A 25,955-nucleotide genomic window follows, 5' to 3' on the forward strand; every position below is an offset into this window, starting at 1 on the left:
CACTCTGTTGAGAGTAAACACTCCCCGATGTGGACCTTTAGGCTCTGTTTGTTTTCAGAGCTCTGAGTTTGAGTGCAACAGCGGTGACCCCACAGCCCCCTTCCCTACTTGCGCCACCACCAATGATATTCCACCACTGGCTTGTGTCCAGTGTATTGCATGGGAAAATACCACAGCACTAGGGAAAGAGAGAAGGACTACCAATCATAAATGTAGCCATGCCTTCTTTGAATCCACCTTTTTAAAACTATCAATCATTCACATTGGTACAGTTTACTGATTCATAAATAAGTGTTAACTTGAAAGCAGAAAAATGTTTCATAGGTGAGCTGCCTGTTTTTGGAAGAGGAAATGTGTAAAGTGTGCTTTAACAGAGTCTTTGATCTCTGTTTGTGTGGAAATAAGAGTTGGAGAAAAGACATTTAAATACCAAGGACTGTTTTTAAATGAAACGGAAGATTTAAACTTTAACTATTTTTTTTTCCATAAATGGACTGAAGTTAATTAGGTATTTTGTTTTTATTTCATTTCATCAGGCCTTACAAATGCATACTGCTGGAGGCATATTGTGACCTTGATATAAAGTGCATTAATGTGCAATTAGAAAGTTTTGGATGAGGTTATGGGAGCTATAGAAGCATAAATACAAGGTCTGGTTGTTTTTTGCAGTGTTTTAAAGACAAGTACATTTCTTCTTTTTATATCATCCCACACACACTCAATTATCATTCAGTCTAAACTAGTGCCTTGTGGTCTCGTAATTTGCAGTTGCACATCAGTTCTTTGTAATTTTGATCAATGAGGGTTGGAGAAAGAATAATATAAAATGTTCAAATGTCACATTATTAAACACATTCACAATGGTCTCATAAATAGGGGTCCTGATTGTTTTGAACCAGATTAAAAAACATTGTGATATTGTATATCAGCATTTGCTACAAGCACCATATTACTGGATACCTATGGATCAGATGTCAAAAGCATTGATGTAGGCAGCTACATCGATGATTGCAGTGCTCATAAGGTCCAAATAAATGGCAGCCTGTTTATGACAAGTACCAAAGTCATAATCAGCTGAATATCCGTTTTATCAAACTGCTGATACAAAAAGATGAAATACCTATTTTTGACTTGTGTACTTTGTTACAGGGCATTGAATGGACAAACATTGAGTATTTCAACAATGCCGTCATCTGCGACCTCATTGAAAATGTAAGTTAACTTCCTATTTTTTGATGATGCAAATCTGGTACTAAAGAAAATGGCACTGAATAATTACAATCATATTAACTCCAACAGAACTCTGTTGAAGAGCTTGAGATCGTAGTTTCCAGTTCATAGACCAGAATAAAATTCTGTAACAAATTCTAAGCTATGCTTTCATCTCTTCTTTTTGTGTCAGAACCAAAACGGCATTCTGGCCATGTTGGACGAGGAGTGTCTGAGGCCCGGGACAGTTACCGACGAGACCTTCTTGGACAAGCTGAACACAATCTGCGCTGATCACCAGCACTTTGAAAGCCGTCTGAGCAAGAATTCAAAATTCCTTAACGACCACAGTCTGCCACACAACTGCTTCCGCATCCAGCACTACGCTGGCAAGGTACTGATGACCCTTCCCCTCTTTTGGCCCAGTACACAAAGGAAGAAATGTTTTTTTTGCAAATGAAAGTTTAAAGGTGTGTAACTCAGTCTTGCCACAATAACAAAAAGTAAATCTTTACGTTTTCTTTTTTTTTCTCTTAAATTAAGGTGTTGTATCGTGTTGAAGGCTTTGTTGACAAGAACAACGACTTGCTTTACCGGGACTTGTCTCAGGCCATGTACAAGGCCAATCACAGCCTCATCAAACAGCTCTTCCCCGAGGGAAATCCTGCAAAAGTCAACCTTAAACGACCACCAACTGCTGGATTCCAGTTCAAAGCATCTGTTGGCACACTAATGAGCAACCTGCAATCAAAGAACCCAAACTATATTCGGTGCATTCAATCTTCTCAATGACATGGGTGTATTCTGGAAAAAATAAAGTGACTGGTTGTTGTGAGAGGTTAAAGCTGAATATAAATGTCTAATTTACAGATGCATCAAGCCTAATGACAAAAAAGCATCCCACGTCTTCAACGGATCCCTGGTCTGCCATCAGGCGCGCTACCTCGGCCTGATGGAGAACGTCCGTGTCAGGAGAGCGGGATACGCCTTCCGTCAGGCCTACGAGCCTTGCCTCGAGCGCTACAAGATGCTCTGCAAAAACACCTGGCCGCATTGGAAGGGACGTGCCAGGTAATCTGGTGCAGATCATGAGGACAGAAAAGTGAAATGTTTTCAAAGCAAACCCCTTCAAATGTGTTCTTGCAACTGGGAAATATTCTCAGGTGTCTGAATGTGGGATGGCTCCCAGCGGGAATGTTTGTGGCCAACGCTGAAGTGTTTAGCTGCTCCCAGGTGGGAGGATTGCTGGGAAAAGACTCTGATAAGGTTCAAAAGATGAAACGATTAGATGATCCTAACAGTTTGAAGCTACTTTTAGTTTAAGATGAAGGATTTTTGTTTAAAAATATTACCTATACACTAGTGTCATTTAATTGTTTGCGTTGCTGAAATAAAATACTTGAAATTTTAATGATGGATTGCATAAAAATGAACCTGGCATTACAGAAAGTAGCTGTAGTCACGTCACATACCAGATGTTCATTGTTCGGTATTCCCCCTTTGAGCCGCAACGTGTCGAGACATTTCATCTTTATCTGTCTCCTCCATCCTACATCAGACTTCCCCATTTCATCCACTGTGCTGGCTAAATCACTGATTCCTATCTGCAGTGCCATACACTCGAATCTTGTTTTTAAGTCACCTTTAGGCACTTAGTAAGGATTTAATCATCTACAGGAATGGGGCGTGGGGTTGTATGTCTTGCCGCTTTTGGATAATGAATGTAATACAGCCAGATTATTTTTAAGTTTATATTAATTTACATCCTAACTGTGAATGTTTTATTCATTACCTTGATTTTTTTTTAGAAAAGCAGTGGTGGCCATCAATCATACTGTGTTTTTAATTCCCTGCAAAGCTCTCAGTTCTGCTGCTGAAACTGGAATTTGGCGATTCATAAAGATCTCAATTAAAAATAAAAAAAATCTAAATGTTTATGCACCGCTTTTTACCAAGTCTTTTGCTTCGAGAAATTGTATATTTAAACATTTTAAGTCTGAAAACGGGTATATTAATATTTGGCAAAAACCCATTGATCTATATTACAATCAAAAGATATTTGTGCTGTGCTGATGGACCTTTATAAAGTTGAATTATTCTAGCACACTTCAAAGGCATTTTGCATGCCACTCGTAGCTCAGTAGCATTCTGTTTTGAAGTATTAACTTTTTAATAGAAATACTTTTGGCTGAAATCCAACAAACTTTGTTTTCAATATGCATTTAAATTGGGATGTTTACGTTGTGTGTTAATGCTGTAAATTGACTTGGATATTTTGAGGTTGGCACAATGTGGGTTCCCCTTTTGTAAGGTATCAAAGTTAAGACACCTTGAAGTAGAAACGCTGAGCTCACAAGGTTGAGTTATGTGTCAATTTCCTATTTGGTATGTTAATGTATTGCAAAGGTCTCAAAGCCTAATGTGGAATCCACAAATTTATAGAAATCCCGACAGGAAACAGAAAGGCAGAACATATTGCAGATAAATCCCAACGTTAAATCTCCAAACTGAGAAGTGACCTCAGTGGTACATCGACACCTTTTTAAGTGTTCTATGAAACGACTAAGTGTAAAATGTTTAGGTAATGACCAGCACCCATCAAAGTCCTGCTCTTGGTTATAGACGCCTGAAGGAACAGCAGACATGACTGAAAAGTACACTTTCTGCTGACATGACTTCCTTCAGCTTTAGTGCTTCCTTGCATCTAATAAACGCTGAGTCTTCTTCCAACAAAAACCACTTCTATGCCAAAGATATATAGTTGGTATGATGGCACCTATAATGTGTGCACTGATCAGATTTTTTGAGGTTCTAACCTGCTAATGACTGGTGAGAGAAGGTTCTAAGAGTCCTTGTTGTTTGGCTTGGCTGTCTGCTATGCACTTCTGGTGATGTTTTTTTTTTTTTTTCCCCTCCCCCGTTTTCTCTAGGCAAGGAGTGGAGGTGCTGATGACTGACCTGCAGGTTCCAGCTGAAGAGTTCTCTTACGGCCGCTCAAAGATCTTTATCAGAAACCCAAGAACGGTACAGAACATGCTTTTGCCTTACTTGTAGATTTTAATTCTTTAAGTGTTTTAGAGTCTTGATGTTGAATCCAGTTTTCTCAACCTGTTTTCTCACAGTAAGATGTTTGGAAAACAGGGTGGGCTGCGCTCGGAGCCCCCCATTTTAGCAATTAGCATGTAACCACCACTCTGAAAACACATGTTTTCACTTAACGATCTAACATGGGAAATAAGTTGCTCTGTGTTTCCAGGCCTCAATTGTTTAGGCCTGTGTCATGTGAATGGGTTTTCTCCACCGCTAGCAGAAAGCCCAGAGCTTGAAATAACATAATCTCTAATTGGTTACTGCATTTGGTCTGATAAACTTATTCCCTCTACACATCTGGAGCTTTAAAGTCAAATATAAAATGAAGCAGATTTTGAACTCGGTTTCTGGATATTAGTGGTATCGGAAATGCTGAGTAAATTTAGAAGAGATTCACATTATGGAATAAAACGGGGCGCTTGCAGAATTGGAGGGTATACATGAAGATCTTCGTTGTAGGATAGTGTTGCATTCTGAAATGGAGAGATGTACATCTTTACATTTTAGCATAGATTCAAGTGAGGTAAATAATTCTTACCTTCAGAACTTACAAAATCTCTGGTCTTTCAAATAGTGGTACCACTGCTGTCACTACTTTTCAGGACAGGTACCGAGATGGGCATAAAAGGTTGCTTTAGTGTCTTCTATCACAGTTTTGTTGCATCTTGAATCATCTTTCTGAAAGATACAATGACTCATTTTCAGTCAAAAATGTCGAGAAATTCACAGGCCCTCCACCAGGCTTACAGTAATCGAGATGTTTTTCCACACATTCATTCTTCTTCCACTCAACACTGGAGTGTTCCGTTTCCCAAAAGCTGTTTTGGGTTTATCGGACTAAAGCACATAGTTCCTAGCAACACTTTACATGTTGTCACTTGTTGCACTTTTATCTTTTTTTTTTTCAGTTTTTTTCTTTCTTTTTTTTTAAACTCTTCCTTTCAATCCTGATTGATATTTGCAAACTCCATGGTTGGTTCCATAAGAGAAATGGTAAATGTGAATATTTAAAAGAGGAAAAAAAGGTGCTGCATTTCATTCAAAGTCTTATATATATTATACTATTTCACTGATACTTTTAACTGGTGTAGTAGAGTAGCCCATTTGGTAAAGTGTAGGTTTAATTTGAGGCTTTGACTGTTTAATAGTACCAAAAACTTTTTAAGTACTTATTTCCCGTTTTGTCAGTGTCTTTAATGCAACTAAATATGTGAATATTTCAAATTCATATCACCGTTCCCTTTTGTTGTCATGTTTGTAATTTAAGGAAGCAGAAAAAATGTCCCTGGAAAGTAAAAGATCAGGAATGTATAGACTGAAAAATAAAAATAGTAAATAAAAAAAAAACCCTTTAAAACAATGCAATTTAAGCATTTCCCAGAGTTTGGTTCCACTAAATGCACCCAGCATCACATAGCTTTGTAAACAGATTTTAAAGACAGTCCAGGTAGTCTTTTTAATCTGAACAAACTGGATTAGTTTGAATCCCTGAACAAAAAATTAATTTTGACACTTCATTTATGAAGTAAGAAAAAATTCTTCGGGGCGAACATTCTGCTTTTGATGACAGACCTCATGGTGTGTGGAGTTCAGCATGTTTTGTTTCCTTCTCACCATGTAGCTCTTTTTCCTGGAGGAGAAGAGGAAGCAATGCCTGGAGGACCTTGCAACTCTCATTCAGAAAATCTACAAGGGCTGGAAATGTCGCAGCCACTTCCTGCTGCTGAAAAAGAGCCAGGTCGTGGTGGCATCATGGTTCCGCCGATACGCGGTGAGACTGCTTTCCAAACTGCTGCTATGGCTACCGATACCTGAAAGCTTTGTTACTCAAATTGTTTCCATTTCCATTCAACAGCAACAAAAGAAGTACCAGAAGATCAAGCATGCTACCACCATGGTGCAGTCCTACACCAGAGGGTGGCAGGTATGAGGCTTCCTGTGAATTTTATTGTATCTGGAGTAATGAATAAATCATAAGGAAACATGAAATGCATTTCTTCCAGGCTCGGAAGCTCCTGAGAGAGCTGAAGTATCAGAAGAAATGTGAAGAAGCTGTGACCACCATTGCAGCCTTCTGGCATGGCACACAGGTACGGGAAAGGCTCTTAAGAACAGAGGAATTGAAAAGCGCATTCTTGTGGTTTTTTTAATATTTGCCCAAAAGATTTTTGCTCAGCACTTGAGGGTCCTTTTTGTTTTTTTGTTTTTTTTGTTTTGTTTTTTTTTTACATTTTCATTTCTCAATTTTGTCACCAGTCTTTCTAAGATTCTATTCTGTGAGCTTTCTTGGATTATGTTGCTGCAGTTTTTCCTCTGCAATGCTATTTCTTTTGATGATTGCACATCTACTTTTTCCCCTCTGCTCCTTTCAACTTTCCCTTCTCGATTCATCCTTCTGCACATCTTCAACTGTTCCTACCTAACGCCCACCGCATCCCACCAGGCTCGGATGGAGCTAAGGCGTCTAAAACAAGAAGTACGGAATAAACACGCTGTGACAGTAATTTGGGCATACTGGCAGGGAACCAAGGTATTTCCACCTAGCTGTAGTGTTGTTGTCCCAGCTGTCTTGTCACTGTTTACAATGTCTCATCCCATTCTGACTATAAAAGCGCATAGTGCCATAGACCTACTGCTAAATGAATGTAATGGCAATGAGCTCTGCCTTTTTATGTTGGTGCTTTTACAGGTACTCTAGTTACATTTGTAGTAGAAAACTAAACTTTAAATCTCTATTTATTGCTTTCATGTTTTGCTTATGACTTTATTCTAATAAGCATTTCCACTCTACTTTACTCAAATGCTATTCTGCTTTTTAAAGCTCAAAGAAAGAATTCATTTTTTCCAGATAATCTATCTAAACATTTGGGTTTGAGGGATTTTTGGCACAGTGTCGCTTCATCACCTTACAAATCTCTGTGAGAATGTTGCCTTTTCTCAGCTACAGCAGTTGGTCTACTTAGTTTCTAGACACTCCCAATCATGTCTGATTAAGATACTCGGGAGTGTTGGGTCTTTGTTGTATTTTTCTTTTCATAAAATGCTCAAATTCTTTAGAAGGTAAAAGAAAATCTGAATTGCAGGCCAAGTCTGTAGAGACACCACTGTGGTTCTGTGTGATATTAATTTACCTGCTTGTTCCCTTTTCTTAATATAGTAAAAGTTTCTAATATTTTGGTAAAATAAAACGCAAATTATTGGAGGCACTAGTTTCTAATATGAATAAACATTCAAGACTGAACATGGATGCATATTCATTTATTTAGTGAGAATGGAGTGTAGAAACGGAACATATCCCATCAGACTTTATTATATTGGACAGTATCATTTGGGATCTACTTGCTGGTTGTTAGAGATGCGTCAAGAAACGCATCTCTAACAACAATGCATCTCTGATCGGTGATCACTGGAATTGCCAGATTCTTGGCGAGATTGGTCCAAAACTATTGGCTGGTCAGAGGCATAAAAATTCAGTATTTTTTTTCTCAGAGGAACACAGTGCTCTTGCAACACATATTGCATTAATGTTCTTTAGTGTTGATGCCGTTACTCAGGAAATGTCATCGTTGCTTCTGCCAATGGACACACAGAAATATCTGAAGCCATTTGAAAGGAAGCTTTATTTTCTGCAACATGTCAGGACACATCTGTAGTTCATTCTGGCACCTAGAGTGTGAAATACGCTTTTCTGTTTTAGTCTTTTGGAGTTTCAACCTCCTGTTTATCTTTCTGGATTTGAAAATGTTGGAAGCCTTTTGGGAATCTGAGTTAAAGGAAAGATGTACTTTAAGGATATGGGTATGCTACCTGCACTAACTGAATATGCAAGATGTTAAAACAATTCCTTATTGTTTTGAAATGGTTCCTATAATCGTATAACAGCTTATGTGCTGATCTCTGAGAGAAACTGGAACAGATTGAAATCTGTATTGGCAAGTTGATGCCAGTATAAAAACTTGAGACTGTAAAATTGGTCACCAAATTCTGAATAAAGGATTTCTCGTCATAACATTTTTTTTAAATAACTTTCAAGCCATTTGAACAACAGGGGTTACCACATTTACTTTAGCACTTATTCCCTCAAGCGAATTATTCATGTGTACTTTTTTAAAAGTTGCTAATAAAAACCCAACACTTGTTCTGCAGCTCTTGTAACGCATTTCCGAAAAGAGGAAATTTCACCCTTATTGTAATGTCTGTTAAAAAAAATTAAATAAAATTGGGATTACAAGCTTAACATACTGACGATTAATATTGAACAGCTTCCACATTTTTACCCTTTAGTTGAGATTTATTTGCACACATTTACCTTCTGTTCATTTCTGACTAAGCTTGGGTTGTTATGAGATGACATTGAGTAGAAACGATACTGTTGCATTATGTACATTAAGTGTAAAACAATGCATGATTTATTTTTATTTTGTCTGTACTGCTACCAAATATTTGAGCTTAGATGTCTCACATTTTGATAGATGCACAGATGTGAGCAAAGTGTTGAGTTAAAGATCCACTAAATTGATTTTCAAGTCTTTATTGCAGAAAGTTTTCTCTGTTCTGCTTCTCAGAAACAGGTGGAGATAAATGCAAATTAAAATAGGCTGTTAAATTGTATTCCATTACCCACTGTAAACTATCACTGACCTTAGCTTTTGAAGTCTCGATCTCTAAATTTGTCAAGAATGGAGATTGAATGGTACAGACCAAAGCTGAGTACCATCTAATCACCTTCTACTTTTATATTAAATGTAACACAATAGATGAAACTTTAAATATTTAGGTTCATATTGCCTAGGTAAGTTAAAGGTTGTAATCATTGAACCAGATGTAAGCTCTGCTTTACAATGTGAACTTTGTTCATCAAATACACAGGTAAATTACTGGAAAGAGTTATCACACTATAGCTAATCTGTTATTCCACCTCAGCGGTTTCATCGATTTTATTTATTTTTTTTATTTCACTTTAACTCAATCGACCATAATCGCCACATATTAAGGTTTCCCTCGAGTGACTCATGTTGTCAGTTTCCTCATTGTTACCTGTCACACCTGCTCTCCTCGGACAGTTGCGGTTTTGCCTGTCACTGAGTAAAGCAATAACGCTCATCTGCAACTGCCACCGCTTTTCATTAGGCCCGGAGAGAGCTACGTCAGCTGAAGGAGGAGGCGAGGAATAAACATGCCGTGTCGGTCATTTGGGCCGGCTGGCAGGGCACCAAGGTATTTGGGAATGTTGACTTGCCGTGACTTTTTGACTTATCGCCTCCATCAACCCCACTCCCACATCTTTATTAAAAAAAAGTCATTCTAAGCATTTCTCAGTGATGTAAAGCATTTTGTTACGCGTCGTATGGCTCAGAAGGTGCTGAGGTTGTAAGTGGATCTTCCAAATATGACCAAGTCCTTTATGGTAGTCTGTGTTTAAAATCTACATCCAACACATCCTGGATACATAGATTTAGTTTTGGTTTGTTGCATCATCTTCATAGGTCCATCCTTGACAACTGCATGCTTCTTGCTCACTCTGCATGACTTCCTCTTTCTGTGTAGCTACTGCATGTTTAGTCTTTGCATCGAAAGCGTTCTCAGCATCTTTTGGATGGATTGCATCCCATCTGAATTGACTCTCCTGCATCATCAACCTGCAGTGCAACTAAAAACGCTTCTTTCACCTCACAGATGCTCTTCAAGATAACCATCCAAACACTTTATTATTCATGTGTAGATGCTGGAGCATTATAGCAATAACGTTGCAGCCAGCGCTTAAGTGCAGTGTGTGTGCACGTCTTGAAAGTGGTCGACTCCAAGCAGAACGGTTTTCACCCCTTCATCCTCTCATCTTCCACTGCTCTTTCTTCCCCCGCCCACACCCAAACAGGCTCGCAGGGAGCTCAGGAGGCTGAAGGAGGAAGCCAGGCGCAAGCATGCCGTCGCTGTGATTTGGGCCTACTGGCAGGGACTGAAGGTACCCACCAGCCCCCACGGCGTAGCAACCATCACCCTGTGTGCCATCTGCTCCCCATCACTGTCCCCCATCAACCTTTTCATCACTTTTAGTCCTCAGAAAGGCAGCCTCTGCTCTCTGTTGCAAATATCTTCTGTTTTCCTTTACGAAGTTCAGAAAGCGTATACGGCACCTTCCATTGTCATTGCCGTCCCTGTTAAAGTTTGAAACTGCAGAAGCATTACGTCAGCTTCCTACAGTAATTGCCCAAGTCAATTTTTTCCAAGTAATTTTGGCAAAAAAAATTACTTCTGGCAAAAAATAACTTGGAAAGGTTACAAACTCATACTAAAGAAAATTGAGAAATCCAACCGTTTGAACAAAGTTTTAATTTTAGTCGCTCGTAACCCTTTATATGATTCCATTTTGCTAATAGGACAGCACCTTTTTCAGAGTATAACATTAAGCAAGGATAGAGCAGAGAGATGGAGCTCTTAACCAATCTTTAGTCTTTCTCGATTAGGGGTGTGCAACTTCAGCCTCCAAGAACTGGTGTGTTGCATGTTTCAGCTGTATCCCTGTTCCACAGTTAAATTAATGGACATGTTGCCACCTAATTAAGTTGTCAGATTCTGCTTAGGCCTCATAATAAACCACTGTCATAAAACATGCAGGACACTGGCGCTTCGACTGTAGATCGCCTTGAATCTTCTGTAATCATTGGCATGAGCCGATGAGATGAGTCCACGGATGAAGGTTCCTGCTAGAAGACTGAAGTAAAGTGCCCATTTTCAGCTAACTAGCAGACTGTTGGATTTCAACTTAACATACCCAATTATTCTAAAGATTTCTTGTAGCAATGCACTCCAAAAGGTTTTCCAGGACCTGTGGGGGGAAAAATGGGTCCTCAGCATCACAGATCCTCCACTCTAAATAAAAATCAATAAGGTGCTTTGTTTTCTTTTTCTTTTTTTTTCTGAAAACTCAATCTTTTTCTCATCTGACCAAAGCATAAGCAAAACTTATCAAATGTGACATGTTTGCTTTTGTTATGAAAGGACATGCCATCTTTTCTTGGCATCCCAAAGTCCTCTTTGGCATTTAGGTCGTTTCTAATGAAAATGGAAACATGACATCAGGAGGCTTCATTTTGCTGCAGTTCTCAGTGAGCTTTTGAGATCCGTTTTACTTTTTTTGCTTCAGTTACCATTCTGAATAATGTGGGTGGTGGCAAGATAAACTTGTTTTCCAGCCTAGTGGTCAGTGGCTAGAAGGCCTGAGTACCAAGTCAAAGCTGCATGATGCAGCAGGGGTCAGCACCTTCTTCAAATCATTAGTTTTTGCCTTCTGTCTAGCTCAACAAAATTCACCTCAAGCCACAAAAGAGCCACTGGTTCCAGAACCCCATCTTGGAAATGGGAATCATGAATCATTTCTTTGTAATTTAGAAAGTTGTAGAAACTGATCACATATTCCAAAATTGTTTTTAAGCAGTTGCCGGTATTTGAGCCACCACTAAATGTTGAATTGAAGGTTGGATTTTTCCATATTTCTCAGTGTGAGATTATGTAATGGTTTAACTTCCAAGGTCGTGCAGATGCATAAAAACTGAAACTGAATTATCAGTTTGGTTTGCAACGACAGTTTAGTTATGATCCCTCTTATCAACTGTAGGCGTTGTCCTTTAACACAATGTAAGTAATTTACAACAGCTGATGTAAAAGTTTAACGCCCACTTTAAATATGGAGTCTCTGAATACAGAGAATAGAAAATTGTTCAGCCTTTTTTGTTTGTGTTTTTTTTAAAGCAACAGTGTGCAAAAGTCTACTCATTTTATCTAACTTTTCCCTGTCTTCCATTACTGACCCCTAAAGCAGCACCATTTGTGGCTCCAACACCGTTTGTTCTGCTTCTTCTTCACTGTAGGAGTGTCTCCTGTTTTTTTTTTTTTGTTTTGTTTTTTCTTGTCTGTGTGATGTTTACTTTTTGGAGTGAAACAATCCATGTTTACGATGTTCATGTTTTAAATGTTGTTTTTTAATTAAGCAACAGGAGCCTGGATAATCACCTGTTATAATTTGCTTTGTCCCATTAAGGAAAGCATGAAGTTTGTCATAACAATGATGGCCCCTTCACTCATTTGAGGACATTATTGTATTTGGGATCATTTCCAACAGACTGGGTTTTGTTTTTTTGTCGTTTGTAACTAACAAAAACGCCTTTTTTTGTGTGTGTGCAGTTTTTGTTGTGCTGTTGCTCCTCTTTCAGTGTGCTGCTTTCCTGTCCCACTGTATAACGAGTCAACAGAGTAAACTTGGAATTGATTCAGTGTTTTTATGATTGTGCTCTCAAAGGTCCGCAGAGAATACAGAAAATTCTTCAGGGCAAACGCAGGCAAGAAGATCTATAACTTCACCATCCAGAGGATTGTAAGTCTGGCTTAAGAAATGTGATGTTTTGTGAATGGGTCCATGTTAATGTTGAAACTGAACACTTTTTGGGTCGTTTTGGATTACTAGATGCAAAAATACTTCCTCGGATTGAAGAGCAAACTGCCCTCCATGTCCCCGATAGACAAGACCTGGCCTGCCAGGCCTTACTCGTTCCTGGATGGAGTCCATGCTGAGCTTCGGAGGATTTTCCATCTCTGGAGGGTTTGTCTGTCGCATTCAGTCAGGCTTGCTTTACACTGTCAGAGTGATTGCTGTCTACTGTAAAACTGCCAGACAAGTGTGTACCAGAATAAAGTCAGCATTTCTGAGTTTTTCAGTTACGTTCTATAAGATGTAGGCAGCAGATCAAAGTACAATGATGATTCATACAAAAACTAGTGTTTCCTGGCAGTTATTCTTTATTTTGACTTGTGATGCAAACAGTGCAAGAAATACAGGAGCCAATTCACAGAGGAGAAAAAGGCGGTGTATGAGGAGAAGCTGGAGGCAAGCGAGCTCTTTAAAGATAAAAAGGCTCTCTACCCAAGCAGGTATCTTGTATTCACTACTCTCCAAAGCAATGCCCATGGTGTCGATTTTAATTTTATGCCAGATTGAGCCTTCATACATCTTATATTTCACATTATACAAATGTCTTTGACTGCATCTTTTTTTCTCAGTGTGAGACAGCCTTTCAAAGGAGACTACCTGGAGATCAGCAAGAATCCAAAATATCAAAAACTCAGCAGCGCCGTAGACGAAAAGATTCTGCTGGCCGACGTGGTCAACAAGATAAACAGGGCCAATGGAAAGGTAGGAAAAAGTGCTTTTGGAAAAGTATTTTTACATTATCAACACTACAGCTGACACCATTGTACTTGTTATATGCGACCAATCAACATAAAGCTTTTTACAAATGAATATCTGACATGTGGGGTGCATTTGTATTCAGCATTAGATGATCAGTACCAGAACCATATTTTGCTGCAACTACAGCTCCAGGTTTTGGAACATTTCTACCAATTTTGAACGTCTACCAACTCATTTGGACATTTTTCTTTGCAAAATAGTTTAGGTTCAGTCTGGAAAGTCCGAGCAGCATTTTTCTTTTTCAGCTCACACCACAGATTTTCAAATGGCTTTAGGTCTGAACCCTGACACAAACTATTTTTGTGATCTTAAACATCACATTGTATCTCTGACACTAACAAAATAACATTTTGTTCTTTTGAGGTGTTTGGACAGAAAATGTGAAGCGGGTAGGCTTACAATTCTGATAAAAGGTGCAGTGGGACAGACCTATGAGGACTTCCTCGGGGTTCAGCTCTTGTTTGCCTGAAGGAACTTTTGTCTTCACATCAGATAAATGAGGAAATTTCTGTTTCCTGGTCGAGTACGTACAGGTCACTTTTGTGGCGTTCAGAGTTGGGTGCGGTCTAAGTCTTAATTTTGATCTCTGCAGAACACGGCACCTACTTCCCAGTTTATGTCCTCTCTCCTGTGGCAATCCGCATTTCTTGATTTCTAAAATATTTCTTTTTAAACATCTTGCATAAAAACCTAATGGAATACATGTCGGGGTGTGATTGTAGTGAGAGTTCAACAGGCATGAATACATTTGTAAAGCGTTTCACCCAGTGCTTTCATTAAAATTTTTCTGCTTCCATTTAAAAAGTTGCGTCTTAAAGTCTGATATATTGTATTTTATGTTGGACTGACTGCAGGATGACACCAGTGTTTCTGTGCTTGCAGGGGTCATCTCGACTCTTTCTGTTGACTAAGAAGAACGTTGTTCTGGCTGATCAGAAAACTGGGCAGCTGAAAGCCAACGTCCCTCTTACAGACCTTGCGAGTGTGTCAACGAGCACGCAAACTGATGGCTTCTTTGCTCTCAAACTCAAAGAGGTGAGGAGAACGTTGTTTTGATATGTAGCGATAGATGATCAACTTTTTTTCAGGTTTTTTGTGTGACCATAAAATCTTTTTCAAAAATATGAAGAAAAATAGTTTTAAAGACTGTGTTGCTCCCAACAGGGCTCAGCTTCTGCTGTCAAAGGTGACTTCTTGCTCAGCAGTGATCACCTGATTGAAATCATAACCAAACTGCACCGCATCGGCTCCATGGCTGCAGACAGAGAAAAGCTCAACATTGACATCTCAGACGAGTATGCAGAGTCTTTGACTTATATCGAGGCCAGCGGGTTGCCTCTTCCTTCTTGGTGATATAAGTTGTTGCTCTTTCTTCTCTGGTGTTTCAGGTTTCTGGTGCAGTTCAAACAGGACAAAGTGTGCGTAAAATTCATCCAAGGTAGTCCCAAGAACGGCAACAGCGTATCATGCAAACGCAAAAACAACCGCCTGCTGGAGGTGTCCGTGCCCGCGTCGTCTTAAAGAGGAGAGGACCTGTCGGCCAACTCAGACGTTCTGGACTTGACAATCACCACCCCTGTGCCAACCCTGAGCCCAAACACATGCTGTCATTTGGCTTCTTGTTGTGTTCTTTATCTGATTTTTTTTGTCATGGCACCGCTATAGCTGAAATAATGGGCCACAATTTTTTTTTGGCAGAGAAAGCTCAAACTAAAGAGTTGCATGCCACAGAAATTTTGGTGTAAAGAGCTGATGCCAGAGCACAACCGACTTTTTGTATACCCGTGGCAATGTCGCTGCCTCCATGGTAAACTAGTTTTCAGAGAAAATGTCAAAAGAACTTAAAGAAGATCTCCAACGGTTCAAACTCGTCTGCTTTTAAGCTGCTCTGACGCTGGTAAGAAAGATGGCTTAAAAATTTGAGATGAGCTATGATGCAGGATTTGGGCACAAGTCTGTCGCATTTAGTTCTTTGACACACCTGAATACTCCACTTGCTTTCCCCTTTGTACCAGAGGGTCTGGCCTGAAAACTACATTGATTGTATGTTGTTTTCTTATTTTCTTGGATTACAGCACAGTGGGCAGTTGTGTAAAAGTAAGATATAATTTGCTAAATAATTGTAAAACACTTTGTATTCATTCTTACGTGCCATTAAACAGGTGTAAACACAGTACCATGCGAGTGACGATCCTATTTATATTGATGCCAAAAATGAAATTAAATAATTTCTTTTTGATTGCACTACACATGATCACTTGCATTTCCTCTTTCTAGTAAAGCTGATTAATCATTATTCCATCTATTCAGTAATTGTAAACTGTGTTCATGTTGCTTGGAGATGAGACATTAGATCAGTTTGGACCCAACCTTTTTCCCCAAAATTACTTTTTCCACCTCAAATTCTGACCATTGAAATCAGTTCTAATGTTGTGTGCAATATTGTTTCTGGAAGTTGACTTTCCTGTGCCATAAGCTGTACATAGGCTTTATAGGCTGTAGCCATAACATGGACACACAGTTTAGATTCCTTATTTTCATATGCATTACTGGTGTGAATATTTTAGCTTCTACAGCTTTATTGTAGTGTTTGAACCACTTTGCCCTTCACTTTACATGACAAGGGGAACAGACCAAATGTTAATTTGAGAGGTTCTGTTAAAAGGCTATATGCAGTTAATATTGTATCTATAGTAAATTCTTTGCAACTTTATTTGATAAAAGCCCAGATTAGTTGGAACTGGAGGCTGAGTCGACTGGTTATCCTCAGAGGGACACAGACAAAAGCATACCAATACAAACTAAAACCTTACAGTGGTCTATACTAACTGAGTTAAACCATTGTAACATTTCATTGCCTTATTTACCCAAAAACTGAGGATTACTTGCTCAGAAAGTGAGTCACGAAGGTGGTGCAACAGCAGTGAGATTCCTGTGTGAATGCATACTGAGAATGCAGCATGAAATGCTTCTGGTCTTGGTATGAACCTAAATGTAAAAAGAAATGGAAAGCATTTACCTACACCACTAATTTAGCTCTTCACACTACTTTAATCTTGTAACTGACAAATACTGATCAGAACCTCTTTGTGCCATTCTCGGTCTGTTTCACATGTGAGGATAAATGGTGGTGTGCCACCTCCAGCATAGGTTTCTTGTGTGAATATACCAGCATGCTTCACAAAAACCGCTACCACCGCTTTTAGCTTTGACCACTGAGATGACTTCAGCCTCTGGGAGAGAGAAAATTTGATCGTGGATGCTGAAGCAAAGTCTGAAATGGGCCAAGACAGAAATAGACTTGTACCATCTTGGACTACAATCTTAAAAAAGTGCTAACCCCTCTTCCATGAACTTTAAAACTGTTGCACTGAATGGCTTATCCAAAGCGTAATTATTCTGTCACCAGTAATCTAACTTTTTGAAACTCAGAACGAAACGCATGACATTTCCTGGCAGATAAATTATGTAGTTAACGAGCAGAAAATTAAAGCAGTTAAAGCGTAAGACACTGCCTTTACTTTTCTGTTACTCAACAGCAAGTGTTCAGGTTCTGTTCCTGTTACCCATTTGGCCTAAGAAGGTCACTGATGCTGTCGTACCTCATATCACTATGTCCTGTGGAAACGATAAGAAGCTTTACTGGCCATTGCAGACATAAAATTTTATAAAATTGTGTTTGCATAATTTTTTTGGGAGATGAAGGGCTAAGGAAGGCCTCTCCAAAGTCAAGCAGAAGTAATTCATATTTAAAATACCTGCACTAGACCAGGTTGGATAACTGCTCAGAAACTGTTAATGAAAACTTTTTTTTTTTTCCTTTTGTTTGACTTGTTTACAAATTACTGGTTTACTTGCATAAAATAAATACAAGTAAACAAAATGGGGGGGCGAGGGGATGCAATCGGACTTCACTTTTCATTTCAACTCAAATTTAGAAATGTTTTTACTTGGCTCTTCCTTTTGAAAAATATTTTTGGCATGCAAGTACAGCCACTTATGGTGCGGGAAATCAGATGTCACACGTACGAGGGATAAACTGATGGTTCTAATGGATTTACTTGGAGCCTTGTTTTGGTGTGGTTTCACTTGTAACATCTTTCTTGCCCTCTTCTTCCCCTTGATTTGTGTTTGAACAGAAGTTAGAGCTGCAAAATGATGTCTGCATTCTTGTGTGCCTGATGTTGAACTGTGTTCAGAGATGGAACAAGAAAAATATTTTAGTAGAACTCATTGTAACATTTGCAAGTATTCTTTTTAAATTAAATAAAGATCAATGATAAATGTTTTTTGCTGCCGTTTTTTTTCCCCATTTAATTATTTGAAGCTTAAACCCATAAATGTTGTCCACACAGATCATTACTCAGTGCATTTCAATTTATAAGCCTTTTTGCTTTTTATGTACCTCACATCCCAGCACTAAATAACGGGCTTTGATTGTTGTTTATCTGCATCATCGGGGGACATGGTTTGGAGCCTTCTGGGGCTGTGTGGCCAAGCCTAGCAGTCGAGCAACTGGCCAGATGTTTTCCATCACATCTGGGGGGGAGCCGTCCTGGGGTTAAATTCCGCAGCTTTGGGAGAGCTGCCGGCAACAGGTCTCGGGGGAGCAGCCCTCTGATTGAACAGAGTGGTAAAAATAGCGGACCATTTTGGGCTGCCCAGTACCCGGTTCCCACCACTCCACAGGCTGGGAAAGGAAGGCGGAGTCCTAGCACTCCCTGTGGATATTATTCAACTCTCTGTGGGACTACAAAGGAACTAGACAATGCGCTCTCTGATCATGTGGAGCGTCTTCCGTTTGCACACTGCAGTGCCGACCTGCATCACACCGTTTTGATCAAATCAGTTTGCAGAGCACATCGTGAATATATTTTGTAACTCAGGACTCCAATCCAAATGTTGGGAGCTGTGGTTAGAATGGTTCTCAAATGGCAAGTAACACCTTTTAAACATTCAGTGCTCTTTTGTCTTTCAGAATGTCAACATAAAATGAAAGATTTCTGTGATATGAAAACTAACCAGCTAAAGGTGAACACTTTTCTCCCCAGACTGGCATTAGAGCTGTGGAGCAGTTGAAGTTGCTTTCCTGAGTCTCTGGTGACATCTTCTGGACTCTTACCAGCCGTGCAATAGAAAACGGGAAGGGGAAGAATAGAAGAAAATCTGAATAAAACTGTTTGACAAGATGCAGAGTTTCAGGGGAGTTTTTTTTTTTGTAGTTTTTTTGTGTTAGCCAAGTAATGTAATTTTTTGTTTTTGTTTTAAACAGACTTTCAAAAGAAAATGAGGCTTAAAATTAAAACTAAAATCCTTAAATGTTAAACATGCCTTGTGGTTGGTATGGATTAATGAAATGCTGTTTGTGGAGGAAGACTTAACTGCACATGACCCTGACACAATGTTCCCAGAGTGTCTGTGGTGATGAAAACTCATTGCTCTTGTAGAAAGGTTCAGGGGTATTTTTTTGCAAGACAATGTGTGAAGTAAATCTGTCCTAAAACAAAAATCTATAGCAGCAAAACTGAAACGTATCTAACATACAGCTGTCAAAGTTTCTATAAGGACACAAATTCTTCTCAAAAGTCTCGCCCTCCTATAACAGCTCTCTTAGTGGGCTATTTAATTCACAACCCACCAAAAGCTGTTGGGCTGCTGGCTGAAAATTTTAACTTTCATTTGCACCGACGCTGAAAGGAATACCAATTAGTGACTGTGCAGCTTATTCTGCACAGTCACTAATTAGCCTAACATAACACTAAAGCATCTGCATTTCTCTGAATGTTTAGCCCTAAAATGCTGCTACTGGGAGTCAATAACATTAAAGTTTAGTTTGAAGGAATCCATTTTCAGTCTCTCCATCTTTTCTTCTTTATCTTCTTGTGTAGTTGGCTTGATTATCCAGCAGAGATGAAACGTGGTGTTTATCTTCAATGTTGCGATATAAACTGAAACTTTTTGCACCGTTTATTCTGAAGTGTAGTTAAAGTAGCACGTGCCGTTAGAACAACACTCCAAACCCCTTAAACATAATGCTTCCCCATTTATATTTTCAATTATATAGTTTAAGTATTTAATTACTTTGTAAGATGGCATTTTACTCCAATTTCAGTAAGAATGACTTTCTACACCTTTTTTTTTTTTTTACAGAAACTTAAATTCAGTCAGATTTCATGGAGAGTGTTGGTGAACAACACTAACTGCAACAGATTCCCAGGTGATTTAGGNGACTGAAGGTACCCACCAGCCCCCACGGCGTAGCAACCATCACCCTGTGTGCCATCTGCTCCCCATCACTGTCCCCCATCAACCTTTTCATCACTTTTAGTCCTCAGAAAGGCAGCCTCTGCTCTCTGTTGCAAATATCTTCTGTTTTCCTTTACGAAGTTCAGAAAGCGTATACGGCACCTTCCATTGTCATTGCCGTCCCTGTTAAAGTTTGAAACTGCAGAAGCATTACGTCAGCTTCCTACAGTAATTGCCCAAGTCAATTTTTTCCAAGTAATTTTGGCAAAAAAAATTACTTCTGGCAAAAAATAACTTGGAAAGGTTACAAACTCATACTAAAGAAAATTGAGAAATCCAACCGTTTGAACAAAGTTTTAATTTTAGTCGCTCGTAACCCTTTATATGATCCCATTTTGCTAATAGGACAGCACCTTTTTCAGAGTATAACATTAAGCAAGGATAGAGCAGAGAGATGGAGCTCTTAACCAATCTTTAGTCTTTCTCGATTAGGGGTGTGCAACTTCAGCCTCCAAGAACTGGTGTGTTGCATGTTTCAGCTGTATCCCTGTTCCACAGTTAAATTAATGGACATGTTGCCACCTAATTAAGTTGTCAGATTCTGCTTAGGCCTCATAATAAACCACTGTCATAAAACATGTAGGACACTGGCGCTTTGACTGTAGATCGCCTTGAATCTTCTGTAATCATTGGCATGAGCCGATGAGATGAGTCCACGGATGAAGGTTCCTGCTAGAAGACTGAAGTAAAGTGCCCATTTTCAGCTAACTAGCAGACTGTTGGATTTCAACTTAACATACCCAATTATTCTAAAGATTTTTTGTAGCAATGCACTCCAAAAGGTTTTCCAGGACCTGTGGGGGGAAAAATGGGTCCTCAGCATCACAGATCCTCCACTGTAAATAACTATCAATAAGGTGCTTTGTTTTCTTTTTCTTTTTTTTTCTGAAAACTCAATCTTTTTCTCATCTGACCAAAGCATAAGCAAAACTTATCAAATGTGACATGTTTGCTTTTGTTATGAAAGGACATGCCATCTTTTCTTGGCATCCCAAAGTCCTCTTTGGCATTTAGGTCGTTTCTAATGAAAATGGAAACATGACATCAGGAGGCTTCATTTTGCTGCAGTTCTCAGTGAGCTTTTGAGATCCGTTTTACTTTTTTTGCTTCAGTTACCATTCTGAATAATGTGGGTGGTGGCAAGATAAACTTGTTTTCCAGCCTAGTGGTCAGTGGCTAGAAGGCCTGAGTAACAAGTCAAAGCTGCATGATGCAGCAGGGGTCAGCACCTTCTTCAAATCATTAGTTTTTGCCTTCTGTCTAGCTCAACAAAATTCACCTCAAGCCACAAAAGAGCCACTGGTTCCAGACCCCCATCTTGGAAATGGGAATCATGAATCATTTCTTTGTAATTTAGAAAGTTGTAGAAACTGATCACATATTCCAAAATTGTTTTTAAGCAGTTGCCGGTATTTGAGCCACCACTAAATGTTGAATTGAAGGTTGGATTTTTCCATATTTCTCAGTGTGAGATTATGTAATGGTTTAACTTCCAAGGTCGTGCAGATGCATAAAAACTGAAACTGAATTATCAGTTTGGTTTGCAACGACAGTTTAGTTATGATCCCTCTTATCAACTGTAGGCGTTGTCCTTTAACACAATGTAAGTAATTTACAACAGCTGATGTAAAAGTTTAACGCCCACTTTAAATATGGAGTCTCTGAATACAGAGAATAGAAAATTGTTCAGCCTTTTTTGTTTGTGTTTTTTTTAAAGCAACAGTGTGCAAAAGTCTACTCATTTTATCTAACTTTTCCCTGTCTTCCATTACTGACCCCTAAAGCAGCACCATTTGTGGCTCCAACACCGTTTGTTCTGCTTCTTCTTCACTGTAGGAGTGTCTCCTGTTTTTTTTTTTTTGTTTTGTTTTTTCTTGTCTGTGTGATGTTTACTTTTTGGAGTGAAACAATCCATGTTTACGATGTTCATGTTTTAAATGTTGTTTTTTAATTAAGCAACAGGAGCCTGGATAATCACCTGTTATAATTTGCTTTGTCCCATTAAGGAAAGCATGAAGTTTGTCATAACAATGATGGCCCCTTCACTCATTTGAGGACATTATTGTATTTGGGATCATTTCCAACAGACTGGGTTTTGTTTTTTTGTCGTTTGTAACTAACAAAAACGCCTTTTTTTGTGTGTGTGCAGTTTTTGTTGTGCTGTTGCTCCTCTTTCAGTGTGCTGCTTTCCTGTCCCACTGTATAACGAGTCAACAGAGTAAACTTGGAATTGATTCAGTGTTTTTATGATTGTGCTCTCAAAGGTCCGCAGAGAATACAGAAAATTCTTCAGGGCAAACGCAGGCAAGAAGATCTATAACTTCACCATCCAGAGGATTGTAAGTCTGGCTTAAGAAATGTGATGTTTTGTGAATGGGTCCATGTTAATGTTGAAACTGAACACTTTTTGGGTCGTTTTGGATTACTAGATGCAAAAATACTTCCTCGGATTGAAGAGCAAACTGCCCTCCATGTCCCCGATAGACAAGACCTGGCCTGCCAGGCCTTACTCGTTCCTGGATGGAGTCCATGCTGAGCTTCGGAGGATTTTCCATCTCTGGAGGGTTTGTCTGTCGCATTCAGTCAGGCTTGCTTTACACTGTCAGAGTGATTGCTGTCTACTGTAAAACTGCCAGACAAGTGTGTACCAGAATAAAGTCAGCATTTCTGAGTTTTTCAGTTACGTTCTATAAGATGTAGGCAGCAGATCAAAGTACAATGATGATTCATACAAAAACTAGTGTTTCCTGGCAGTTATTCTTTATTTTGACTTGTGATGCAAACAGTGCAAGAAATACAGGAGCCAATTCACAGAGGAGAAAAAGGCGGTGTATGAGGAGAAGCTGGAGGCAAGCGAGCTCTTTAAAGATAAAAAGGCTCTCTACCCAAGCAGGTATCTTGTATTCACTACTCTCCAAAGCAATGCCCATGGTGTCGATTTTAATTTTATGCCAGATTGAGCCTTCATACATCTTATATTTCACATTATACAAATGTCTTTGACTGCATCTTTTTTTCTCAGTGTGAGACAGCCTTTCAAAGGAGACTACCTGGAGATCAGCAAGAATCCAAAATATCAAAAACTCAGCAGCGCCGTAGACGAAAAGATTCTGCTGGCCGACGTGGTCAACAAGATAAACAGGGCCAATGGAAAGGTAGGAAAAAGTGCTTTTGGAAAAGTATTTTTACATTATCAACACTACAGCTGACACCATTGTACTTGTTATATGCGACCAATCAACATAAAGCTTTTTACAAATGAATATCTGACATGTGGGGTGCATTTGTATTCAGCATTAGATGATCAGTACCAGAACCATATTTTGCTGCAACTACAGCTCCAGGTTTTGGAACATTTCTACCAATTTTGAACGTCTACCAACTCATTTGGACATTTTTCTTTGCAAAATAGTTTAGGTTCAGTCTGGAAAGTCCGAGCAGCATTTTTCTTTTTCAGCTCACACCACAGATTTTCAAATGGCTTTAGGTCTGAACCCTGACACAAACTATTTTTGTGATCTTAAACATCACATTGTATCTCTGACACTAACAAAATAACATTTTGTTCTTTTGAGGTGTTTGGACAGAAAATGTGAAGCGGGTAGGCTTACAATTCTGATAAAAGGTGCAGTGGGACAGACCTATGAGGACTTCCTCGGGGTTCAGCTCTTGTTTGCCTGAAGGAACTTTTGTCTTCACATCAGATAAATGAGGAAATTTCTGTTTCCTGGTCGAGTACGTACAGGTCACTTTTGTGGCGTTCAGAGTTGGGTGCGGTCTAAGTCTTAATTTTGATCTCTGCAGAACACGGCACCTACTTCCCAGTTTATGTCCTCTCTCCTGTGGCAATCCGCATTTCTTGATTTCTAAAATATTTCTTTTTAAACATCTTGCATAAAAACCTAATGGAATACATGTCGGGGTGTGATTGTAGTGAGAGTTCAACAGGCATGAATACATTTGTAAAGCGTTTCACCCAGTGCTTTCATTAAAATTTTTCTGCTTCCATTTAAAAAGTTGCGTCTTAAAGTCTGATATATTGTATTTTATGTTGGACTGACTGCAGGATGACACCAGTGTTTCTGTGCTTGCAGGGGTCATCTCGACTCTTTCTGTTGACTAAGAAGAACGTTGTTCTGGCTGATCAGAAAACTGGGCAGCTGAAAGCCAACGTCCCTCTTACAGACCTTGCGAGTGTGTCAACGAGCACGCAAACTGATGGCTTCTTTGCTCTCAAACTCAAAGAGGTGAGGAGAACGTTGTTTTGATATGTAGCGATAGATGATCAACTTTTTTTCAGGTTTTTTGTGTGACCATAAAATCTTTTTCAAAAATATGAAGAAAAATAGTTTTAAAGACTGTGTTGCTCCCAACAGGGCTCAGCTTCTGCTGTCAAAGGTGACTTCTTGCTCAGCAGTGATCACCTGATTGAAATCATAACCAAACTGCACCGCATCGGCTCCATGGCTGCAGACAGAGAAAAGCTCAACATTGACATCTCAGACGAGTATGCAGAGTCTTTGACTTATATCGAGGCCAGCGGGTTGCCTCTTCCTTCTTGGTGATATAAGTTGTTGCTCTTTCTTCTCTGGTGTTTCAGGTTTCTGGTGCAGTTCAAACAGGACAAAGTGTGCGTAAAATTCATCCAAGGTAGTCCCAAGAACGGCAACAGCGTATCATGCAAACGCAAAAACAACCGCCTGCTGGAGGTGTCCGTGCCCGCGTCGTCTTAAAGAGGAGAGGACCTGTCGGCCAACTCAGACGTTCTGGACTTGACAATCACCACCCCTGTGCCAACCCTGAGCCCAAACACATGCTGTCATTTGGCTTCTTGTTGTGTTCTTTATCTGATTTTTTTTGTCATGGCACCGCTATAGCTGAAATAATGGGCCACAATTTTTTTTTGGCAGAGAAAGCTCAAACTAAAGAGTTGCATGCCACAGAAATTTTGGTGTAAAGAGCTGATGCCAGAGCACAACCGACTTTTTGTATACCCGTGGCAATGTCGCTGCCTCCATGGTAAACTAGTTTTCAGAGAAAATGTCAAAAGAACTTAAAGAAGATCTCCAACGGTTCAAACTCGTCTGCTTTTAAGCTGCTCTGACGCTGGTAAGAAAGATGGCTTAAAAATTTGAGATGAGCTATGATGCAGGATTTGGGCACAAGTCTGTCGCATTTAGTTCTTTGACACACCTGAATACTCCACTTGCTTTCCCCTTTGTACCAGAGGGTCTGGCCTGAAAACTACATTGATTGTATGTTGTTTTCTTATTTTCTTGGATTACAGCACAGTGGGCAGTTGTGTAAAAGTAAGATATAATTTGCTAAATAATTGTAAAACACTTTGTATTCATTCTTACGTGCCATTAAACAGGTGTAAACACAGTACCATGCGAGTGACGATCCTATTTATATTGATGCCAAAAATGAAATTAAATAATTTCTTTTTGATTGCACTACACATGATCACTTGCATTTCCTCTTTCTAGTAAAGCTGATTAATCATTATTCCATCTATTCAGTAATTGTAAACTGTGTTCATGTTGCTTGGAGATGAGACATTAGATCAGTTTGGACCCAACCTTTTTCCCCAAAATTACTTTTTCCACCTCAAATTCTGACCATTGAAATCAGTTCTAATGTTGTGTGCAATATTGTTTCTGGAAGTTGACTTTCCTGTGCCATAAGCTGTACATAGGCTTTATAGGCTGTAGCCATAACATGGACACACAGTTTAGATTCCTTATTTTCATATGCATTACTGGTGTGAATATTTTAGCTTCTACAGCTTTATTGTAGTGTTTGAACCACTTTGCCCTTCACTTTACATGACAAGGGGAACAGACCAAATGTTAATTTGAGAGGTTCTGTTAAAAGGCTATATGCAGTTAATATTGTATCTATAGTAAATTCTTTGCAACTTTATTTGATAAAAGCCCAGATTAGTTGGAACTGGAGGCTGAGTCGACTGGTTATCCTCAGAGGGACACAGACAAAAGCATACCAATACAAACTAAAACCTTACAGTGGTCTATACTAACTGAGTTAAACCATTGTAACATTTCATTGCCTTATTTACCCAAAAACTGAGGATTACTTGCTCAGA

General features: G+C 39.2%; 2 protein-coding genes across 4 annotated transcripts in view; both read left to right on the top strand.

The window, feature by feature from the left end:
• myo1b (myosin IB) overlaps positions 1-15,868 on the top strand; it is a 65,678-nt gene extending 49,810 nt beyond the window's left edge. Inside the window, exons 15-32 of one of the 3 annotated variants that reach the window (XM_007562697.2) lie at positions 1,150-1,212; positions 1,403-1,603; positions 1,753-1,979; positions 2,080-2,280; positions 4,140-4,233; positions 5,921-6,070; positions 6,155-6,223; positions 6,303-6,389; positions 6,743-6,829; positions 9,430-9,516; positions 10,175-10,261; positions 12,596-12,670; positions 12,761-12,895; positions 13,118-13,224; positions 13,354-13,486; positions 14,426-14,578; positions 14,708-14,838; positions 14,932-15,868. In XM_007562697.2, the coding sequence (XP_007562759.1) occupies positions 1,150-1,212; positions 1,403-1,603; positions 1,753-1,979; positions 2,080-2,280; positions 4,140-4,233; positions 5,921-6,070; positions 6,155-6,223; positions 6,303-6,389; positions 6,743-6,829; positions 9,430-9,516; positions 10,175-10,261; positions 12,596-12,670; positions 12,761-12,895; positions 13,118-13,224; positions 13,354-13,486; positions 14,426-14,578; positions 14,708-14,838; positions 14,932-15,064 (2,220 nt within the window). In that variant the 3' untranslated portion in view covers positions 15,065-15,868. The remainder of the gene's footprint in view (positions 1-1,149; positions 1,213-1,402; positions 1,604-1,752; positions 1,980-2,079; positions 2,281-4,139; positions 4,234-5,920; positions 6,071-6,154; positions 6,224-6,302; positions 6,390-6,742; positions 6,830-9,429; positions 9,517-10,174; positions 10,262-12,595; positions 12,671-12,760; positions 12,896-13,117; positions 13,225-13,353; positions 13,487-14,425; positions 14,579-14,707; positions 14,839-14,931) is intronic. The other 2 variants (XM_007562699.2, XM_007562700.2) reach the window with 2 other exon arrangements.
• Positions 15,869-22,077: 6,209 nt separating this feature from the next.
• Positions 22,078-25,386, top strand: LOC103145321 (unconventional myosin-Ib-like). The gene is made up of 7 exons (XM_007562702.2): positions 22,078-22,188; positions 22,279-22,413; positions 22,636-22,742; positions 22,872-23,004; positions 23,944-24,096; positions 24,226-24,356; positions 24,450-25,386. The coding sequence occupies exons 1-7, from the start codon at positions 22,096-22,098 to the stop codon at positions 24,580-24,582; spliced, it is 885 nt and encodes a 294-aa protein (XP_007562764.1). The 5' UTR covers positions 22,078-22,095; the 3' UTR covers positions 24,583-25,386.
• Positions 25,387-25,955: the final 569 nt, after the last annotated feature.

This window comes from Poecilia formosa, unplaced genomic scaffold (assembly GCF_000485575.1).
Source record: "Poecilia formosa unplaced genomic scaffold, Poecilia_formosa-5.1.2 Scaffold140, whole genome shotgun sequence".
NCBI classification, from domain to species: Eukaryota; Metazoa; Chordata; class Actinopteri; order Cyprinodontiformes; family Poeciliidae; genus Poecilia; species Poecilia formosa.

Excerpts from the sequence above, each read along its gene's own strand:
- LOC103145321 (XM_007562702.2), top strand. The coding sequence starts at position 22,096 with ATGATTGTGCTCTCAAAGGTCCGCAGAGAATACAGAAAATTCTTCAGG. Across the intron at positions 22,189-22,278 it reads ACTTCACCATCCAGAGGATT|ATGCAAAAATACTTCCTCGG; the intron begins GTAAGTCTGGCT and ends TTGGATTACTAG. Across the intron at positions 24,097-24,225 it reads TTGCTCTCAAACTCAAAGAG|GGCTCAGCTTCTGCTGTCAA; the intron begins GTGAGGAGAACG and ends TGCTCCCAACAG.